The 18,544-nt window shown below is 47.0% G+C and overlaps 1 protein-coding gene across 1 annotated transcript in view; it reads left to right on the top strand.

Annotated features, from left to right (window-relative positions):
• ERICH6B (glutamate rich 6B) overlaps nucleotides 1-18,544 on the top strand; it is a gene marked incomplete at both ends in the record, with an annotated part of 46,718 nt that overhangs the window by 18,107 nt on the left and 10,067 nt on the right. Inside the window, 5 exons of the mRNA XM_080799384.1 lie at nucleotides 1,311-1,349; nucleotides 4,980-5,068; nucleotides 8,662-8,798; nucleotides 11,370-11,431; nucleotides 16,246-16,424. Of these exons, the coding sequence (XP_080655510.1) occupies nucleotides 1,311-1,349; nucleotides 4,980-5,068; nucleotides 8,662-8,798; nucleotides 11,370-11,431; nucleotides 16,246-16,424 (506 nt within the window). The remainder of the gene's footprint in view (nucleotides 1-1,310; nucleotides 1,350-4,979; nucleotides 5,069-8,661; nucleotides 8,799-11,369; nucleotides 11,432-16,245; nucleotides 16,425-18,544) is intronic.

The raw sequence follows: 18,544 nt of genomic DNA, 5'->3' as shown, positions 1-18,544 counted from the left end.
GCTCTAAAGACTGGTGTCCCTAAGGTGTGTGCACACATGCATTTAGGAACAGGGGAGGTGGGGGGAGGTGCAGAAAGGAACAGGGACTACAAAATTCCAGTAAGTTAACAAAACTAAAGAGGAGAGCCAGAGGACCCACCCAGTACTTGGCCTCGGTGACCTCCGAGGCGCTCCTCGCCTCTGTTGATCAGCCTTGGGCACCAAGGAAGACGCTCAGGTCCAAAATGTCTGCTATGAACCCCCTGGAAAGGGGGAGGTTAAAATCGCTAAGTGGTCGCCTTCTTTTGTCTTCTAACAGCACCTGTAAAACCAAAAACGAAAACTGGACAAGAAATGCCAATAACCACGTTCCCCTCTTTAAAGTCCAGTTCAGAAGGTATTTACATTTTATAATTTGATGATGATTTTAAATGACTTGTGAAATTTGCCGATCTAACCACGAGAAGGTAAGCAAAACAGAATCAGCCTGCTCCCAGCCAGAGAGAGACCTCCTTTTGACCATTTTAGATTAAAGCCATCTTAACTAAGGCCTGTGGTTAAGGTATTATTTCCAGGGCTTCACGCAGGGCTTAGGGCTCAGGGAAGAAACTGAGCCAAAGGGTCAAAGGGCTTTCAAATGTGAATTAAAATTGAATTTTGAAGAAGGAGGAAGTATTCACCACTGGAATCATAGAAGGAAAGATAATAGGTTACCCATACTCAGTTTATTCCAAGGTATACTTACTTTTATTGTACACCTACTGCATACAGGGCAGGACATAAGATGGACAAAACCATCACACCCTCTGACAGAGGGTAGCCATGCTTGTAGTGAGCAGAGCAGAACATACAGAGTCCTATGTTGTACTCAGAACTTAAATTCTAATGCGCAAGATGAAATATGAACAAAGGGAGGGAAATCAATATTTGTTGAGTGTTAAGCAACAAGCCTCAGACTGCTGAAGATTATGGAAGCTACTTATCCCAAAGCACATGATCTCCACCTTGTCTCCCCACTATTTAGGACATCCTTTTTAAATTGGTTCCCTTGGGCACCAAAAGGTTGAGATAAGGGGCGCCTGGGTGGCTCAGTCAGTTGAGCGTCTGCCTTCTGCTCCGGTCATGAACCCCAGGGTCCTGGGATTGAGTCCCACATCGAGCTCCCTGCTCAGCAGGGAACCTGTGTCTCCCTCTCCCTCTGCCCCTCGCCCCGCCCTCCGCCCCAGCCACTTCTGCTCTTTCTCTCTGACAAATAAATAAATAAACTCTTAAAAGCCCCCATAATTTCACCATACCATATCCTATTAATAATTGCTCTTATTATTTTTCAGTGCATGTTATCCCTGACGTGTCTCACAGGGAAGAAAATGGTAAGCACCCAACATAATATATCCAAAGATCCCTGTTCCCTGCAGAGTGTCCTGGGCTGGGGATAGTGCCCCAGGTGGGTGGGTCTCTTGCTGGTCCAGCTTGCACGGAGTCCTAGAGAGGAATTAGGGACATGCTGGACACATAGCCTCTGAACTTGGATTAGCTTCGCTGTCCTTTCCTGAAGAAGAGGGATAGAATAAGAAAGAGAGAGGGTCTCTGGAGCAAGACGGAATGACCTGGGGCAGAAATCCATCTCTATATTCAAGATCTCTGGTCTAGGGAGCCCCACATTTGAAGAGAGTCTGGGCTACCTAAGGTCTAGGCAACAGGGCTTGACTGGGATGCAAGGGCCCCTCCAAACAGACTTATCCAATGGCACCTTGGAAGGGAATAAATTGGCACCCCTACAACTAGCACTTTAGAGACTTTTAATTCTTTATTAAGGAGGGCCTAACTGAATCCTATGAAAAGAAAAGAGAGAATCCTTATGGTGGCAAAATCCCATCTTACACCTATCATTTCATAAACCAATATAGCACCACAATAAACCAGGCCCATCTTATTAGAAGACAACTTAGGGACTATAATCTCTTGTCTTTCAGCATGGTGGGAGCCGAGGGGAGAATCAAGTCTCACACACACAGGTGGCTTAACAAATGAGCTCTCAGATTCTAGATAATGCATCCCACCCAGTGCCCACCACCTCCAGATGGGAACTGATCAAGAGAATTTTCTTCATCTTATCCCATTCCCAGGGAGAGTTTAGAGCCATGCTGCTCAAACTTTAATGTATAGAATGATCACCTAGGGGGACACCTGGGTAGCTCAGTGGGTTAAGCATCTGCCTTTGGCTCAGGTCATGAGCCAAAGGTCCTGGGATCGAATCCCGCAATGGGCTCTCTGCTTCTCCCCCTGCCTGCAGCTCGCTCTGCTTGTGCTCTCTCTCTCAAACAAATAAATAAAATCTTAAAAAAAAAAAAAAAAAAAAAAAAGAATGACCACCTGGGGATCTTGTTGAAATGCAGATTCTAACTCAGTAGGTCTGTATTTCCCACAAGCTCCCAGCAGCAGCTGCTACTGTTGCTGAACCATGAACCACACTTTGAGTAGTAAGATTTGAGAACAGCTTAATAGATCTGTGCCCGTAACAAGCACCAGACCAGCCAAGCCCTCTGCCCACCTGTGGAGGCTAAAAAGGAATTTACTACAGGAAAGGTGGAGAAGGTGAAACGGGACAGTCGCCTCTGTGTGCTTATTTGTCAATGGCGCTGGCTTGCTCGTTCTTCAGAGCTGGCCCCGAGGCCAGTCCAATACTCCCTCTCCCCGCCCTTTCCTTATGGGTCCCACAGGGCTGACACACACCGCTCAAACACCTCTCCCAAATTCGGGAACTACGGTTCTGCCAGGAAGAACCGTTAGTAGAGAGGCACTGATTGGATGGAGAAAAATTTAAGATTTGTTCTTGATCAGATGCAGAGATGATGCACCATACATGAGGGAATGGGGGACGCCTGGCGTTCACCTACGGTAGTGCTCTGGCGCGCCACCCTGAAGACGAGCCTGACTGTTCCCATGACACAGACGAGGGGCCCAGAGTGCCAAGGGGCTGGGGGACACCACTCAAGGGCCTGTCACTTTCCCTGCCTGTAGAGTCACTTCATGGGAAGATAACGATCTCACTAGAACAACAGGAGAGGTTGAGAGAAATCACCAAGGAAAAATTAATTAGGCAGAAAGCTTTTCCTTTTTGTTCAGCCCCAGTTATGACAATTACTGCATATTTACTGTGCTTGTCTTGACACGTAGACAGTGCCCACTGATGTTAATAAGGTTAATTATGATGTTGAATCGAACACTTCTCAACGGTGCTCTTCAGTATCCAGGACTGCCGGGCCACCTTCTTCCGTTGAAAAACACCTAGTCTGGGTTCCCTCCAATTAACTATGTATTATTCAATAAAGCCTATTAAAACAGGCAATCACAAATGATGGGGGTCTGCTGAGCTACTAGATCCAGAGCCAGACTCTTGCTCCCAATCGAGGACAGGCACTACTCGAAAAAATCTCACATGGGAGGTGCTGCCCCTCAGCCTATCCAGACCCGTTCTCCCAGTTTCTCCCCCTCTCCTCCCCTCCTTCCTCCTCAGAGCTCACTGGAATTCCCATGGATTCTTGTCAGGTTTTCCCGGATGTCTTTTCCAAACTCTTCTCCGCTGTTTCCAGGGCAGGCAGTCTGGGGACGCAGGGTGTTCTTGGAATCTAGCTGAAAGGGCCCCGGCGCCTGGCCAGCTCGGAGGACCCCAGAGTGCGCACGAGAACTAACAGAAGGAATCGCCAGAAGTGTTCTCCCCGCACAGGGTCTATCACAGACGTGTCAGGTGTCTGTCAGAGACATACCAAAGCTGGGGTAGGGGGGCTGCATGCAGATCCAGCCAAGTGGCGTTCTCTATCCCAACAGAGTTTTTATTACTGAACCAAAACTGCGGACAAATGCAAAGTTCACGTGTAGAGGGATCCTGAAGAATGTCTCTTCTCCGCCTCCAAAGGTGTCATGGACACACAAAATCAGACAGAATACATCCGCCCTGCACCAGCCTGGTGGATTTTCAGGGCTCTCTGGACAGGCCAGCTTGAAGGGGCTGCTGTCATCCTAAAGCTGAAATTTCCCCAGGGACCCCATTACCGCATGAGAGCCAGTCCTCGAGCTCCCGCCTCAGGAGCCACACCTTCCCAGGAGCAGGAGATGGGGTCCAAGTTGTAATTACCAATTCCTTGATTCAATTTGCACCCCATCAACACTGGAGGCTCTAAGCCCCTCTCCTGGCCCAGAGACAGCAAGCTGTAGCTGACCTTGAGAACAAAGGCATTTACTCTCTGGAGGGCTCTTTATGAGCTCACTGGGTTGAGAATATGAGATATGCTTTAATTCACAATTATGAACCCATATGCGAGTGTAGAAATGGGCAATTTTTTACAAAACTGGCAAGAGATGGGAAAATTTCTCAGGATTTCCAAGAGAAAATCACACTCAGAATAGACCTCTTCCATAATAAAACTAAAATCCTTCCCATAGTCTGCAGGGTCCTCTGCAGGTATAAGGTGGGATTTCGCCACACAACAGATGGCCCTATACCTCATCCCATTTCCACTCCTGCTACCCTCCACACTCCCTCCTCTCCAGGAATACTCTGCCTCTTACAGTTTGTCAATTACGTCAACCACACTCCCACCCACTGTCACCACTGGGACTTTGCACCTCCTAGCCCCCTACCAGAAATATTCTTTCCCAGCTATCTGCCTCCTTGCTCATTGCTTTCCTTCATTCGGGGCCCACTCAAATGTTACTTCCTCAGGTGAACCTTTGCCGTCCATCAGGAACACACACTTTCTAAAGTCAGCCACAGAAACTGACCCTTTTGTTCCTATTTTACTAACACCTCTCCCCCCATTAAATTTTGGGTTATTTGGCCAATTTACTTCAAGTCTTAACAATGATGCATGCATTTTTATTTAAACAGGCAAGGATAAATGCCATAACTCTGTTACCTTTTGGTTTTGTTTTTGTCTGTTTCTTGTTGTGATTCTTTTTCCAAATGCCTTTCTTTCTGCTATGCCTTCCAAAATCGGAAGTCTTGGATTTTGTTACTCAAGAGAACTTTTTGAACGATTTATTAAATGAGCCCGTTGACTCATTGGAAGCTGAGGGCCCAGGTGAGAAGGTAAGTCAAAAACTCAAGACCACCATCCTCCAAATGGGGCAGGGTGGCCTGAGCCCCGCCGGGAGCTGCCCCAAGAGCGCAGGGATTCCTAGCTTCTCTCCGTTGTTAGCACAGCCCAAGAGAGCTTTTCTTAAAACAAAAGTAAGTTTAAATGACACATATTACATCAAAGTGGGTCAGAGGAAAACCAAATGGAGCATTCCACAGCCCTACTTCCAGAGCCCCACTGATAACAGAAACACACTCCAGATCACATCTGAATGTGGCAAAGCACAAAACAAAACATTTAATTTATCTAGCTATCAAGGCAAATTCGTCTTTGTAGAAACCCTCAGTAAAAATGAAGTTCAATTCCAGAAAGAGGGAGTAGATGTACTTTTCCCACTTAGCACAGCTTAAAACCCTAGACATTACCTATAAAACAAACAGAAGAAGCTTCTGGAAGGTGAACAGAAGTCGGACTGGCTAGGAACTGCAGGACCCAAGGGATGACATGGCAGTGAGTTCCCTGGGTTTTCGTTCTGCTTCATCTCTCCCTGGCAATGAAGTGCTGAAAGACAGCAACTCGGAAACCCCAACAAGCACAGACAACAAAAGCCCCAAGGAACACCTGCTATCTCTGACCAAAGAGCCAGGAATGGGGCAGCCTGGCAAGACAGATGCTGGAGACAACAGCCGCTGCCACCCAAGTGGACACCACGGTAACTAGCAGCAGATGACCCACCCCAGATCTGTCACCTGCCGCTATCAGCTGCAGAGGGGTGCAGAACCATCCCCGAGCGTCAAGGGACGTCCTTTCCCCAGCTGGAGCCCATAACCAGACAGGAGATGGGAAGTCATAATAATTTAAATAAGCCTTATGTCTACAGCATGCTACACTGTCTTTCCTGCATGAATATTTTATCTGCTGGTACAGCCTGGTGGCTCTAACTTCCTGTATCAACTTACTTCTAAGACTTACAATGCATGTTGATGCAGACGGAAACATTAGTATGCATCCTTTCCATTACGGCTAAGAAACTTTCTCGGGATTCCCGGTATTAACTACAATCACAAGAGTAAAATCTTGTGTCCCTGGAACTCAAAATTGAGAAGATCTATTTTTCTAAATTTATAATAGAAAAGGTTAAAAAAAAAAGAAAAGAAAAGGTAGGTATTTGGGTTTTTTTTTTAATTAGGAAAATTTCTGGTCTCAGTTTGTATTTAGCCCTAAATTTCTTGTCCAAGCTGCTTCTGTATGCATCATATTAGTAAGAATTGCTTTTCAAATACTGGAAAACCACATTAAAGGGAGAAAAAACAATTTCTGGAACTCAAGTTCACCTCACTGGATTTACTAAGATAGGAAAGTAAGCTCAGGCATTTTCGAAATATTGTTCAGCAAGAGCTGAAATCTCAAGGAATTGTTTTAATTAGAAATTTAAATTATTCAGAACCTGTCAGCATGCCTGTCAGCAGAGGTTCGCTGTGGCGGCCGGAGCTGCAGTCCCAGGCAGAGGGGAGACATGGCCTGTGTGCTTGTACACGGTGCCCTGGGAGGGCTCAGTGACCACTGGGCTACACAGCCCCCTGCCCAGATGCTGGCGTTCTTATAATAGGCAGCTGTCCAGCTTGGAAAGCAGTACTTTAAGAAACATCATAGGTGGCAGATGTGGACAGGTGGGCCCAGAGCAGGACAGAAAGATCGGAATAAATGCCGCGTGGTCCCTGCTGCTCAACGACCTGTTTGTGTGGCCTTTTGAGGCCCCTTTTGGAGGAATACCAGAAACCACGGAGGTACAAACTAAAGAGAGGGAGCTGAAGCCCTTCTAGTTGGATAGAGGCTATCAACCTATACTTGGGTTATTCTGACAGTTCAACACCTTTTAGTTCACTATACATGTTTGTTTTAGTTCTATGACATGCCCATGTCTCACAAACCTTGTTGTGCAAATGCTTTTTGTTGTAAGAACCAGAGATTCCCCCTGGAGGAGTCTCTGGGCCTGGAGAACTCATCACTGGGGTACTCGATACACCTACCATGATGAGGAGGACAGTTCTATTTTACAGGCCGGGGACGCAAATGGGGCAAACCTCTAAGATGCCATGTGTGCTGGCTAAACTGAGTGGGGTGGCACCGCCTACATGGGACGAGAACTTCAACGAGGCCCATCCAATGGGTCTGTTGCCTGCTGGATCATGGTGGGCATCATGTTTTCTCATCATATTTTCAAACTTTGAATCCGAAGGAGATGGTGAGAGGTCGCAGGTCTAGGCAAACAGAGAGTCTTTCCATCCCACGGGCTGAGTTGTCAACCATGAGGAGTTTAGAGGCAGACATACTGGCACCCTGGGCCTTAACCTCGCCCTGCTCTGAAGCACTGACTCCAGTGTTAAAAGATAAACTGAGGCATATAAAACATTTTTATTGAGCATATCTTGATCAGAACTGTGCATCCCCAGACTGGAAGTGGTTAGGAGTGCTCCACTGGTAGGCGCTGGGGGGGAGAAGTGTTTATCAAGAAGAGGCAGAAGTGGAGCGACGACGTTTTTGATTGGCCATCGCTTAAGACCTAATTGGCTGCTTGGAATTGGTTGTCCTGAGGTTTTGATTCATAACATTGAGGCGTCTGTAGGCTAAGATTTTGGTTTGCTCACCTAGGCCCTGCCGCATTTGAGCCACCTCCGTGGAATAAATAGCCTGCTAATTTAATTAACACCAGCGATGGGAGAGGCGCACACAGAGGCTGGGAATTGGGCAAGCCAGACCGGAGGCACCTCGGCTTTTCCCCAAACCTAGAAAATCTGGTCAGCCACAGGCTACTTTCTTATCTTTGTCCCAGCCCACACGCAACCTTGGCTCTGTCTGCCTTCCGCTTCCGACCGGAGGCTGGTAAGTTAATGGTCTGCTATACATGATCAAGTGTTAACCAACCACCATAAAGCCTCCGCCTGTAGGCGAGCAGGGCAACATGAAAGCACCCTGGTTTTCTTCGACAGCAAGCTGGATTTCCCCTCTGTCCAAAGGGATCCAGAAAAGAAACTCCGGTGAGGACCCACCTACGGGTCAATTATGGTCGTTAGCTTCACAGACTTGGGATAGAATGCTCCAATTTACAAAATCAAAAGGCAGCTGGCAACGTCATTGCTTTGGAAGACTCTCTAAATACAGAATTGTCCACTTCTATAACGTGCTAGATACTACCCCGCCTTCCTGAGACTGCCACCCTTCACAGGGAAGCAACCGTTCCTGCCAGGCCTTTCCTGCAACTCAGAAAGCCTGTTACACTGTTAAATCGTGGAGGTGTTTTTATGCTCTATAACCATCTCCACATTCGGATAAAGGGTAGTTTTATGCTCTGAAAAGATTTCTTGGCATGCTGTTGTTAAAAAACAAACCAACCAACCTTGAGTGAATTGGGGAGTGAGGAGTCAGAGGATAACGGAAATATTCTTTAAAACAAATCTTACCAGCCACCCTACTGTTCCCACTGTTCGCGTTTTTCTAGTAGCACGTTGAAATCTCACATGGCACCTTTGGGAGTCGGAAAAGGGCTTCACCAGTAAGTCGTTAATTCCCCTTTTCTGGGTCTTTCATTCTGTGCCTTTTGTAGCGTCACAGCACCTCCTATCAGGCAGTGTTTAGGACCATGCTCAAAGAAATGGCGGCTCGCAAAGAACAGGAAGAGGATATTGACGTCCCCCTGACCGGACTTCTGGAGAGTGAAACCAGAAGGAAACTGGGAATTCTGTAAGTGACAGGAGGGATCAAGCTATGGGTCAGTGGGTTTAGGCAGGCTGGCAGCAGCAGCAGGGAAAGTCTAAACTGGGCCAGCATAGAGAAAAGAGCAGGGCCAGGCGGGTCCCCTGAGTCAAAGAGCAGGCGCAAGAGCCAGGGCAAGCTCAGCAGGCAGGGGAAGAGAATGATCTCGCTGCCAAAAGCCAAGAACAAGGAAATTTACAAGTGTGGAAGGTTCAGGATAGTATCAAAGGCTGGCCGTGACAGGGGATGGAAATCCAGGGTAAGAAAAGTCTTGGAGTCTGCCTATGAGTTTATACAGAAGTCTAGCGAGCAAGGCTCAGAGACCTGGCCTTGGAAGAGAGGGGACAATGCAGGATCAAGATCCTAGGCATCTGCATCGTAGGTTAGCCAATGTTCTTCCGTGCTCCCTGGAGTGGGAAAAGCCATGAGCTGCACCGACCTGGGAGTCATGGCCAGAATCTCCAACTGGAGTGGGGAAAAATAAGGTTACTCCACACTTCCTGGCACCAAGTCTTCCTAGTTTTCACGGTCCCAGGTCACAAAATGCTCCCAAACTCTGTTTGTACTTCCAGTCTGTGATGTGTGGAAACCTGAATTTTCATTTATTCAACTATCAGAAACCTTAGAAAGCAAGAAGAATGTTCAGGCCTCCTGTACATCTATTGCAGACTCTGGCAATGGTACCAAGTAACAGGCTGTAGGGACACAGGGTGCCCCATATAACCTCCTTGAGGAGCTGAAGCTTTCACAAAGACCAAAACTTCTGCTTTGGGTTCAGTAGACTCCTGGAGGCAGAGACCCCGAGGCTTCTCTAGGAAGCAAAACACAAGGACCATCCAAGCTTTCAGATCCTTACACAGCTACAAAAACAAATGCAAAGTAACCTCCATGTAAGTTATCCTGCCTCCTATGTGACATTTCCCCCACCCGTTCCATCCCTTTGAAGTCCATAACCAAGGTTCATTCTAATCTGACTGCACTCAACACGTATTTCCTGAGCACCTACTATGTGCCGATCTACTGGGTGCTGATCGATAGAGCAGCGTGTATCTCAGAGTCTCCGCTGTTGAGGAGCTAGCTGGCAAGAATTCCACCAGCTTGGAAAGGTGGGCGAGGAGCCAAGGGAGCAACATCTCCCGGAGGGCCTTGGGTGCCTCTGGCTGGGTCCCCTCACTGGAGTTTACTCTTGCATACCTTTGGCCTCGTGCTCTCAGCCTGTAGGTCAGGCTTCACCCCACCCCCAGTTCCGTCCTTATTCTTTCACAGAGGATGGCGGGCTAGATAACTGCTTTAATTCCACTCAAAGTGCTCATAGATAAAACAAAGAATGTTCGATAAAAGTGGGCCATGAAGAGCTCGTTCTCGGGTTCCACCGTTGCTTCCAAAGTACAGACAGGAAACCTGCTCCCTGCCAGGGAAAACAGCTCAGCCCTTCCCAGCAAAAGGCATTTGCTTCCTGGAGTTACTTGGGGTTAAATTATTTCTCTCCCCTCGAGGAATCCAAACTGAGAACTTACAATCTGTCCGGTCAAAAGTCTTCTTCTTTCTCAAATCCAGTTAAGCCTGGGAAGTTCACTCCTTCCAACACATTCCCTTTCAAAGGAGCTGTGATCTGAGAACCAGGAAGCATCCTGGAGACTACCCTTATTTAGAAGGAAAACAGCCCCAGCCATTGTAGTCCCAAGATGACTTGCTTTGTATATGGACGTGCGAGGTGGGTAAGGGCTTGATCACCCTGAAGAGCTGTACCTCAGTGTGGCTTTCATGAAAAGTCATTTTGAATAAGATCATTAGAAATGTTTCCACTCCGGGACGCCTGGGTGGCTCAGTTGGTTAAGCAGCTGCCTTCGGCTCAGGTCATGATCTCAGCGTCCTGGGATCGAGTCCCACATCGGGCTCCTTGCTCGGCGGGGAGCCTGCTTCTCCCTCTGCCTACCACTCTGTCTGCCTGTGCTCGCTCGCTCTCTCTCTAAAAAAAAAAAAAAAAAAAAAGAAATGTTTCCACTCCATGTAAAGGGGTCTCGAGTGACTGTGCAGTGCTGTTCCTCCCCTCTATTTGCAAATATAACCTTCCCTGGGATATGCACAAGCCATTGAAAGATCAGACTACACAAACTTAACTTATAGAGCCAGCCTTGCATTTGGACTTCCCAGCCCTGTCCCAGCTCCTGAGGACCCTTGTTAAATTCATTTTGAATGGTTTGGGGGTCAGCTTAGAGTCCAGGAGGCAAGCACTGAGTCTATACCATGTGCTGTCCCTTTATTCCTGAGTCCCGACTGGAAGAAAAACAGAGTCTGAAAGCAGAGCCATGGGCCCGATTTTTCAACGATGAGAAACACCTGGGAGGCTCTAGCACTGTCTACAATGCATAGCATGACATGTACACGTGAGTTTAGTCCCAGCTTTTTTTTTTTTTTAAGATTTTATGTATTCATTTGACGGACAGAGATCACAAGTAGGCAGAGAGGCAGGCAGAGAGAGAGGAAGGGAAGCAGGCTCCCTGCTGAGCAGAGAGCCCGACAGTCCCAGCTTTTAAAGGTAATTCACATTCCTTTTAGGTTGAAGAAAAATTTTGAAAAATACAGAACAACGATCCTCTGGATTATGAAGAAACGTGAAAGTAAGGACCACTCTCCCATTTTCCATCCTGTGATCAGCTCTCCTGTGGGCATCTGGCTGCCTCTCACCTTCTGCCATGTATCCTAAAGGAGGCAGAAATGCTCCTTGCCTAGCTTGAGCACCTACTGGGTTTGTAAGGTCCTAGCTGCCAGGGATAAAACATCAAGCAAGATGGACACAGTCTGGGGCTAGCTTATCCTTTTTGGGGTGGGTTGGGGGCATGGATGAGGATAGATAAAGGAAGGGCATTCACATATGCAAGGGTTAAGTGCTAAAGTGGGAAGAGAAGCCTATGCAGCCCCATAGGAAAGGATTTAACCTAGATTTGAGGGGCTACCTAGATCAGATACTGAACGCATCTACGTCCAGCTGTTAAGATTTGCCAATCATGGAGGTTGCCAATGTCTTTAAGTCTCATTGTGGAAACTTGGGCCAAGAGCCTAAGCTGTGAGCCTACTTCATTCAGAAGCTCAAAGCCAGCACTTACCTTTCAGATGACTAGACACAACTAATATAGAAATGGCAAGAATATGCATGACAGACATAGCTAACCAGTCCTAACCAGTTTCTCGCTGGGCCTCAGATTCCTTCCCAAGACCGTGTTCCCGTCCCCCAACACCAATTTATGCCCCTGACCTCACTCTTCAGGAGTAACTGCTGTAGACTAGGTTCTCTCACATATTCCATATGATTCGAACGAATCTTCCTAACCACGTGAAGCAGAATAAAGCAGCTAAGGCTCAGGGAGGCGAGGAGGAGACTTAACCTGAGATCATCCAGCCATTGGGTGGGCACAAGCCACATTCTGCCCAAGACCTCTCAGGCCAAACCTGGGGCTCATCCCCTTGGCATGTTCAATGAACAACAAAAGGCCAGTGTGTCTGGAGAAGAAAAAGTGGGGGCCTTCTAAGCCTAGCTCTCGTGTCCTCATTGGGGTTAGGAGGCAAGGAGAAGAATGGCTACCTTCAATTTCCATAGTAAGAAGGCCCTGCCTTTCACCAAGACTCACACAGTGGGGTGCCCCCAAAACAAGGAGGGGGGTTCAGATGCTCAGCTGCCAAAACACAACAAAAATCTCTTCCACTTCCAATGCTATACTTGTCTACTGCTCATAGTTCTGTTCCCTCTGGGCTGTAGACACCTGTGTCTTTCATCCCTTGGCACCTTCAAGCAAAGCACACAGTAGGCACTCAATAAGTGTTTTGTTTGATGGTGTAGGCATGCATGATTTTGTTTGTTTGTTCCTATGGGAAATTAAGGCCTACCAGGATACTCCACTGTCACATGGCCAGGGTAGGACTTCCAACTAGCAAATGAGATTTGATACAGCCGGATTCCCATAGTGCCTCACCACCACTCCTGCCCACTCCCTGCTCCTCTGGACAGCTGAAGCCTAGAAGGTTTGAGCTTTTTAGACAAAAAAAAAAGAGCAACATTTCAAACAGATAAAAGGCAACCCCTTCGTGCTCTTGTTGTAACCAGTCCCAAAGAAACCTCCCAGCCTCTTTGAGATACAAACTCATTTACTTCTGGTAGGCAGACCATTCCCATTCTAGGCACACAGCCTCAAGTCTCTGCACACACCGATTTCTGAGCCCAGGCTGGGCGCATGGGTGTGGGACCTGTGATCAGTCCCTTGCGGCCCCATACTTAGAGAGGCCCTGTGCTTGGTTTAATGTCTGCTGCTGTCACTGTCTTGAAATTCTTAATAATTTTAGAACAAGGACCCCTGCGTTTTCATTTTGCATGGAGCCTCTCAAATTATGTACCCTTTCCTGTTCAGAACCATCTCGTCTGGGAAAAGAGGTGGGAGAGTACTACACAGCCTGAATCATGAACTGTCAAAATTCAAAACTCCCTGTGTGAAGGCCACAGATCTATGGATGATCCCTGGGCAGCCGGCGCCCAGCAGGCAATATTCACAGTAACTCCATAGGTCTCTATAGACAGCATCATCCTATTTTAAGGAAAGCGAGGCTCAGAAGGGTGGTCTAAAGCCTCACCCTCATCATGGCAGAGCTAGAGTACAGCTCAGACCAGAGTGTCCATGATTTTAGCATTCTGACAGGGAAACAAAAAGAACATATAAATGTCTTCTTTTATCTTCACCTTTTTCTGAAATGTTTTCTATTCATTTCTAATGGACACTCAGGAACCATGGCTGGGCTCACGTTGCTTTTCCCCTCTGACAAATCATCATCATTTGTAAGCAGGTACTAGAGCAGGAAGGTGCCCCTCACAGGGAGACTAAGACCTGCTTCCAAACTTCCTACACAGGTCTCCAAATGACCCTGCCCTGCCACCTCTGTTTCTGCCTCTCTGAGCTCTACTTGGCGGCCGCTTTAGTTCCTCAGACGTGCCATGGTTCTAGATTCTCCTCCCATACCCCAGCCACCCCTCCCCATTCTCACTGACTCTACCTCAAGAACCTTCACCTCTCCCGGGAAGGAGCTCTCCCTAGTCTCCCTGACTCCCTTCTTCTCCTCTCTCAGTCCTTCCTTTGCACTGTTTTCTGAATAATCTTTTTAAAACTCCTCATTGGCCCTCCATTGCCTCCAGGAAAATGCCCACCTTCCTCATATGGCTTAGAAAGCCCTGCGTTCTTCCTATCCAGACACATTGGTTTTTTTGTTCTTCATGGAATTGGCCAGGCATCCCCTGCCACAGGGCCTTTGTACTTGCTGTTCCTCTGTCTAGAGCACTCTTGGCTCCAATATCCCTGTGCCTTGCTCCCTCACTTTATTCAGGTCTCTGCTTAACTGTCATCTTCTCAGAAATCATTTCCATGGCTACCCTTTATAAGCCAATGCACATACACCTACATGCGTGCATACACACACACACACACACACACACACACACACACACACACACATTTTCCACCCTTCTCACCCCGCCTGACTTTTCTTCAAAGCGCTCCCAGCCATTTGGCATGTTAAGCTATATCCGCTCACTTGTTTAGCATCAACCTCCTCTACTAGAATGGAAAGCAGGGACTACAGCAATCCAAGATACCGAGGACAGTTCTGGGCCCCAGGTACACAGATCTTTACTAAATGAGTGATCAAGGGAATGCCCTGCCTGACTCCCTGGAGTCGCCGGTCACCTTTAACTGTCCCACTGTGGCCTTCCATGGCACTGTGCTTATACTGTGAATTCCCCTCACCTGTCAGAAGCTTACTTCCCTGGCTGTATCCTCAGCCTCCAGGCCTCCTTGGGTCCCCTCCTGGGAGCTCTCCTGGCCTCTGGGGGACACCTTGGCAGGGCTCCGGGTGAAATTAGAAACTGGAGGCCAAGGAGAGACTCAAGAAAGCCCTCTCCAGACTGGTCGGTGGCCGTCCCAATAAGGAAGAGAACTTAATTCTGAGGCTCATCTCGGGCAGCCGAGACACAAGTAGATGTCCACACCCGCCCACCAGGATCTTGCAAGTTGACCTAGAGGCCTGCACTGGGTTCAGTCCCAGGTCTCAACTCCACGCGGCTCTCTCAAGGCAGCGTCCTTGAAAATGGCTCCGGCTGTGGGAAGGGCCAGTGGGCAGAAGGCGCATTCCAAGGATGGGGAGCAGGTGAGGAGCTTCTGATTGCCTGGCTCTGGGTCAGAGGTCAACCGGTGATCACGGGCTCCCACTGACCTCCTCCAACAGTGCTGAACCCAGTGGTGGGACAAGGAAGCTCTCTTAACTGACACCCCCCCCCCACTCCCCCTGGCCCAGTTAGCTGCCAAGGGAACCGGGCCGCTCTGGCCCCTCGGTTCTGGCTGTTTGTCTGATGCCTGTGGACAGTCACTGGGCGCGGGGTTGTTCCTCAGTTGCCCTCCTCATTTAGTTCCAAACTTCAATGGTTATCAAAATGGACAGAAATGATGATAAAAGGAAACTTTATGCTGTGAAAAAAAAGCTGAATGCTTAAAAAAAACTCAATAGGAAAATAGCTTTTTTAAAAACCTGCTTTAAATTAGATGTGGACAAAACATACATTAAAGATTGAAAAAAAGGGGTGCCTGGTGGCTCAGGTCATGATCTCAGGGTCCCGGGATCAAGCCCCACATCGGGCTCTCTGCTCAGCAGGGAGCCTGCTTCCCCCTCTCTCTCTGCCTGCCTCTCTGCCTACTTGTGATCTCTCTCTGTCAAAATAAATAGATAAAATCTTTAAAAAAAAAAAAAGTTCGGAAATGTCTAAGCATGAAGATTTAACAACAAAAAAAAGATTGAAGAATAGAAAGAACTTTTTAAAGTCCATGATTCTGCATTCAGACTATTTAGAAACTACCAAAACTGAAAATTATAGATAATAAATTATGAACGTGCTTTGAGCAAAAATGACCACAGAGCCCATCATCAGATCCACCCACAAAGGAAAGACCTTCCCTCATTTCAAAATGGCGAGCTAATACACATTTAGGTTTTAAAGTAAAATAGCATGTTTAGAGTATGTTTCCTTTTTTTTTTTTTTAATGATGCCCCACTTTCACCTATTTTTTAAATGAACAGTTTAGCAGCCAGTCCGGTTAGTGGCATGGGATTGGCATATCACCCCCAGCATCCCCAAGTCTGGCCTGGTTGGTCTTCAGCACGGTGTCTGGAAGCTAGCCCTGGATTGGCACACGGTAGGTCTTGATAAATATGTTGAATGAATGAATGCAGAAAATGAGAAAGCTGGAAATTCAACGCCTACCTTTCTCTCCAAAGGTTTACTCTTTCTACTTACCGGGCAGCCTTCGTTACTTGGGCGGATAGGGTCAATATCTTAAACCCTCGCCCTCTCTTTGGTGCCCTGAGAAAGATTGGGCTAAACTTTCTTTCTCTTCTCTCTCAGACTTACTCAACCCCAGAACTGCTGCAGCAGGCCCAGATATTTCTACTTTCACATTTCAATTATGGAATCAGCCACCAGAAGTCCAGGAGTCTGTGACAGAAGTCAAAAAACCCCGTCGTGTTGTTCCTCCTAAGAAGAAATTAGAAATAGATACAGAATGGGTACAGAGCAAGATTGAGGTAGGTAGGGTAGTGCCTTGGGGTTTTCGCTTTGTGTGGGGTTTTTGCTCAGATGAGACATACACACACACCATCAGGGAGCCATCAGAACTAACATGCAATGTGAAATCAAACAAGAAAACTGTGCTCCACATAGAGAGGCACACTTGAGTGTGTGGGTTATGGGCAGATTAACTGGGGCTTTCGCTTGGGTTCATTGAGACTCCTCTCCCTGCAGGGCCTGACTTAGGCAACTGGATGGGATTGGGAGGAGAATAAGGGAAATATATATTATAATACATAAATTCCATCCCGTAATAAATTAAAAATCTGTATCAAAAATCAATCACATAGTAAATGGGTAAATAAACTGGTACATCCAATAGAATATTACCCAGTGCTAAAAGGAAATGAACTATCAAGCCATAGAAAGACATGGAGGAGATTACCTTCATATCACTAAGTCAAGGAGGCTAATCTGAAAAGTCTACATACTGTAGGGTTCCTACTATATGAGTCACTATATGACTACTATAGAGTCACTACTATAGAGTCACTACTATATGACTACTATAGAGTCACTCCAACTATAAGACAAAATTACAGAAACAATGTAAAGGAGGAATGAATAGGTTGAGCATGGAGAATTTTTAGGGCAGTGAAAATAGTCTCTATGATACAGTAATGGTGGACACATGCCATTATATATTTTCCAAACCCATAAGATATGTAACACCAAGAGGGGACCTTAATGTAACCTATGGACTCTGGGCAATAATGATGTGCCAGTGTAGGCTCCTTGAGTGTAATGGACACTGTGGTGCAGGGTGTAGAATGTGGGGGAGGCTGTGCATGGGTGTAGGGACAAAGGAGGTATGGAAATCCCTGTAGTGTCTGCTCAATTTTGCTGCCATCTACTCTAAAAAATAACGCCTACTTAAAAAAACACATGGTACATTTAAAAAATGTTTGTTATAGTATTTGGATACTATCCATAAGTAAAAACCTCTCAAAGGAGAGTCATTCAGAGTGAGCGAACAACCAGGTCTGAAGCTCAAAAAAGAGTCACTGAAGTGGGAATGAGGAAGGTGTGATGGGCTCTATGCCTTCTGAACACATCAAGTAAGAACCGACTATGCCCCAGGGCCTCATCTAGGGGCTGGAGATACAAGGGCAAACAAAAAAATCCCCTGTGCCCATGGAATTTATGTTCCAGGTGAGGAGACAGCCAACGTGTAACAAACTGTTGAGTGCCACGTCAGGTATTTTTAGGAACCATGGATAAGGCAGCACGAGGGGCTCGCAAGTTATTGGCCCGGGAGGGTGTGAGTTGCTTTCATACCCACAGGGCAGGTGCGGAAGTGCCCTTTGAGTCTAGGCACATATGAAATGAGGGCCGGAGCAAAGAGCTCAAGGACAGCTGTGGGCAAGTGAGAGAAGGATAGGGAATGAGCTGAGTTGCCCTGGTCAGGTAGAGCCTCGTGGGTCATAGGAAGACTTCAGATTTTATCCTAAGGATGAGACGAAGTCACGAGGATCTGGAGCAAGGGAGGAACATCATCTGATTAATGCGCTAGAAGAATGTTTCTGGCTATGTACGGAGAATAGATTTAATGAGGCAAGAATGGAGGCGAGAAGTTCAGCTGAGAGCCAGGGCATCGAGGTAAAAGATGATGGACATCTCAACTAGGACGAGGGCAGGAGAGGTGGTGGAAAGCAGTCTGATTTGGGATATTTTTTGAAGGAAGAATCAAAAAGGTTTCCTGTTACCCTGAATACATGTGAGAGAAAAAGATGAAAGGACAAATCTAAGACTTCTGGCTTGGGCAGCTGAGTAAATGCTACATCACTATTTATTAAACTGGAGAACACAAGAAGCCTCATGGAACCCCACATTTGTGTAACACCGTGCAAGTAATAAAGCACTTCTCCGTGTCACGTAAGCTGAGCTTTTCCCAACAATTTTATGGGATAAGTATGATATTGCCATCTCTACTAGTGAGACCCAAAAAATCTTAAAAATGACTGCCACACAGACACAGAGCCTCCTTCTGAAACAGTTCCCAAAGCTAAGGGGCTTAATAACCAGATGTATGTTTCTTGCTCATGTCACATCTGATTTGAGTCTCTTGGCTCTCTGG

This window comes from Martes martes (genome assembly GCF_963455335.1).
Source record: "Martes martes genome assembly, chromosome: 3".
Taxonomy (NCBI): domain Eukaryota; kingdom Metazoa; phylum Chordata; class Mammalia; order Carnivora; family Mustelidae; genus Martes; species Martes martes.
The sequence above is the reverse complement of the archived record's forward strand: the minus strand, read 5'-3'. Positions and strand labels throughout refer to the sequence as shown.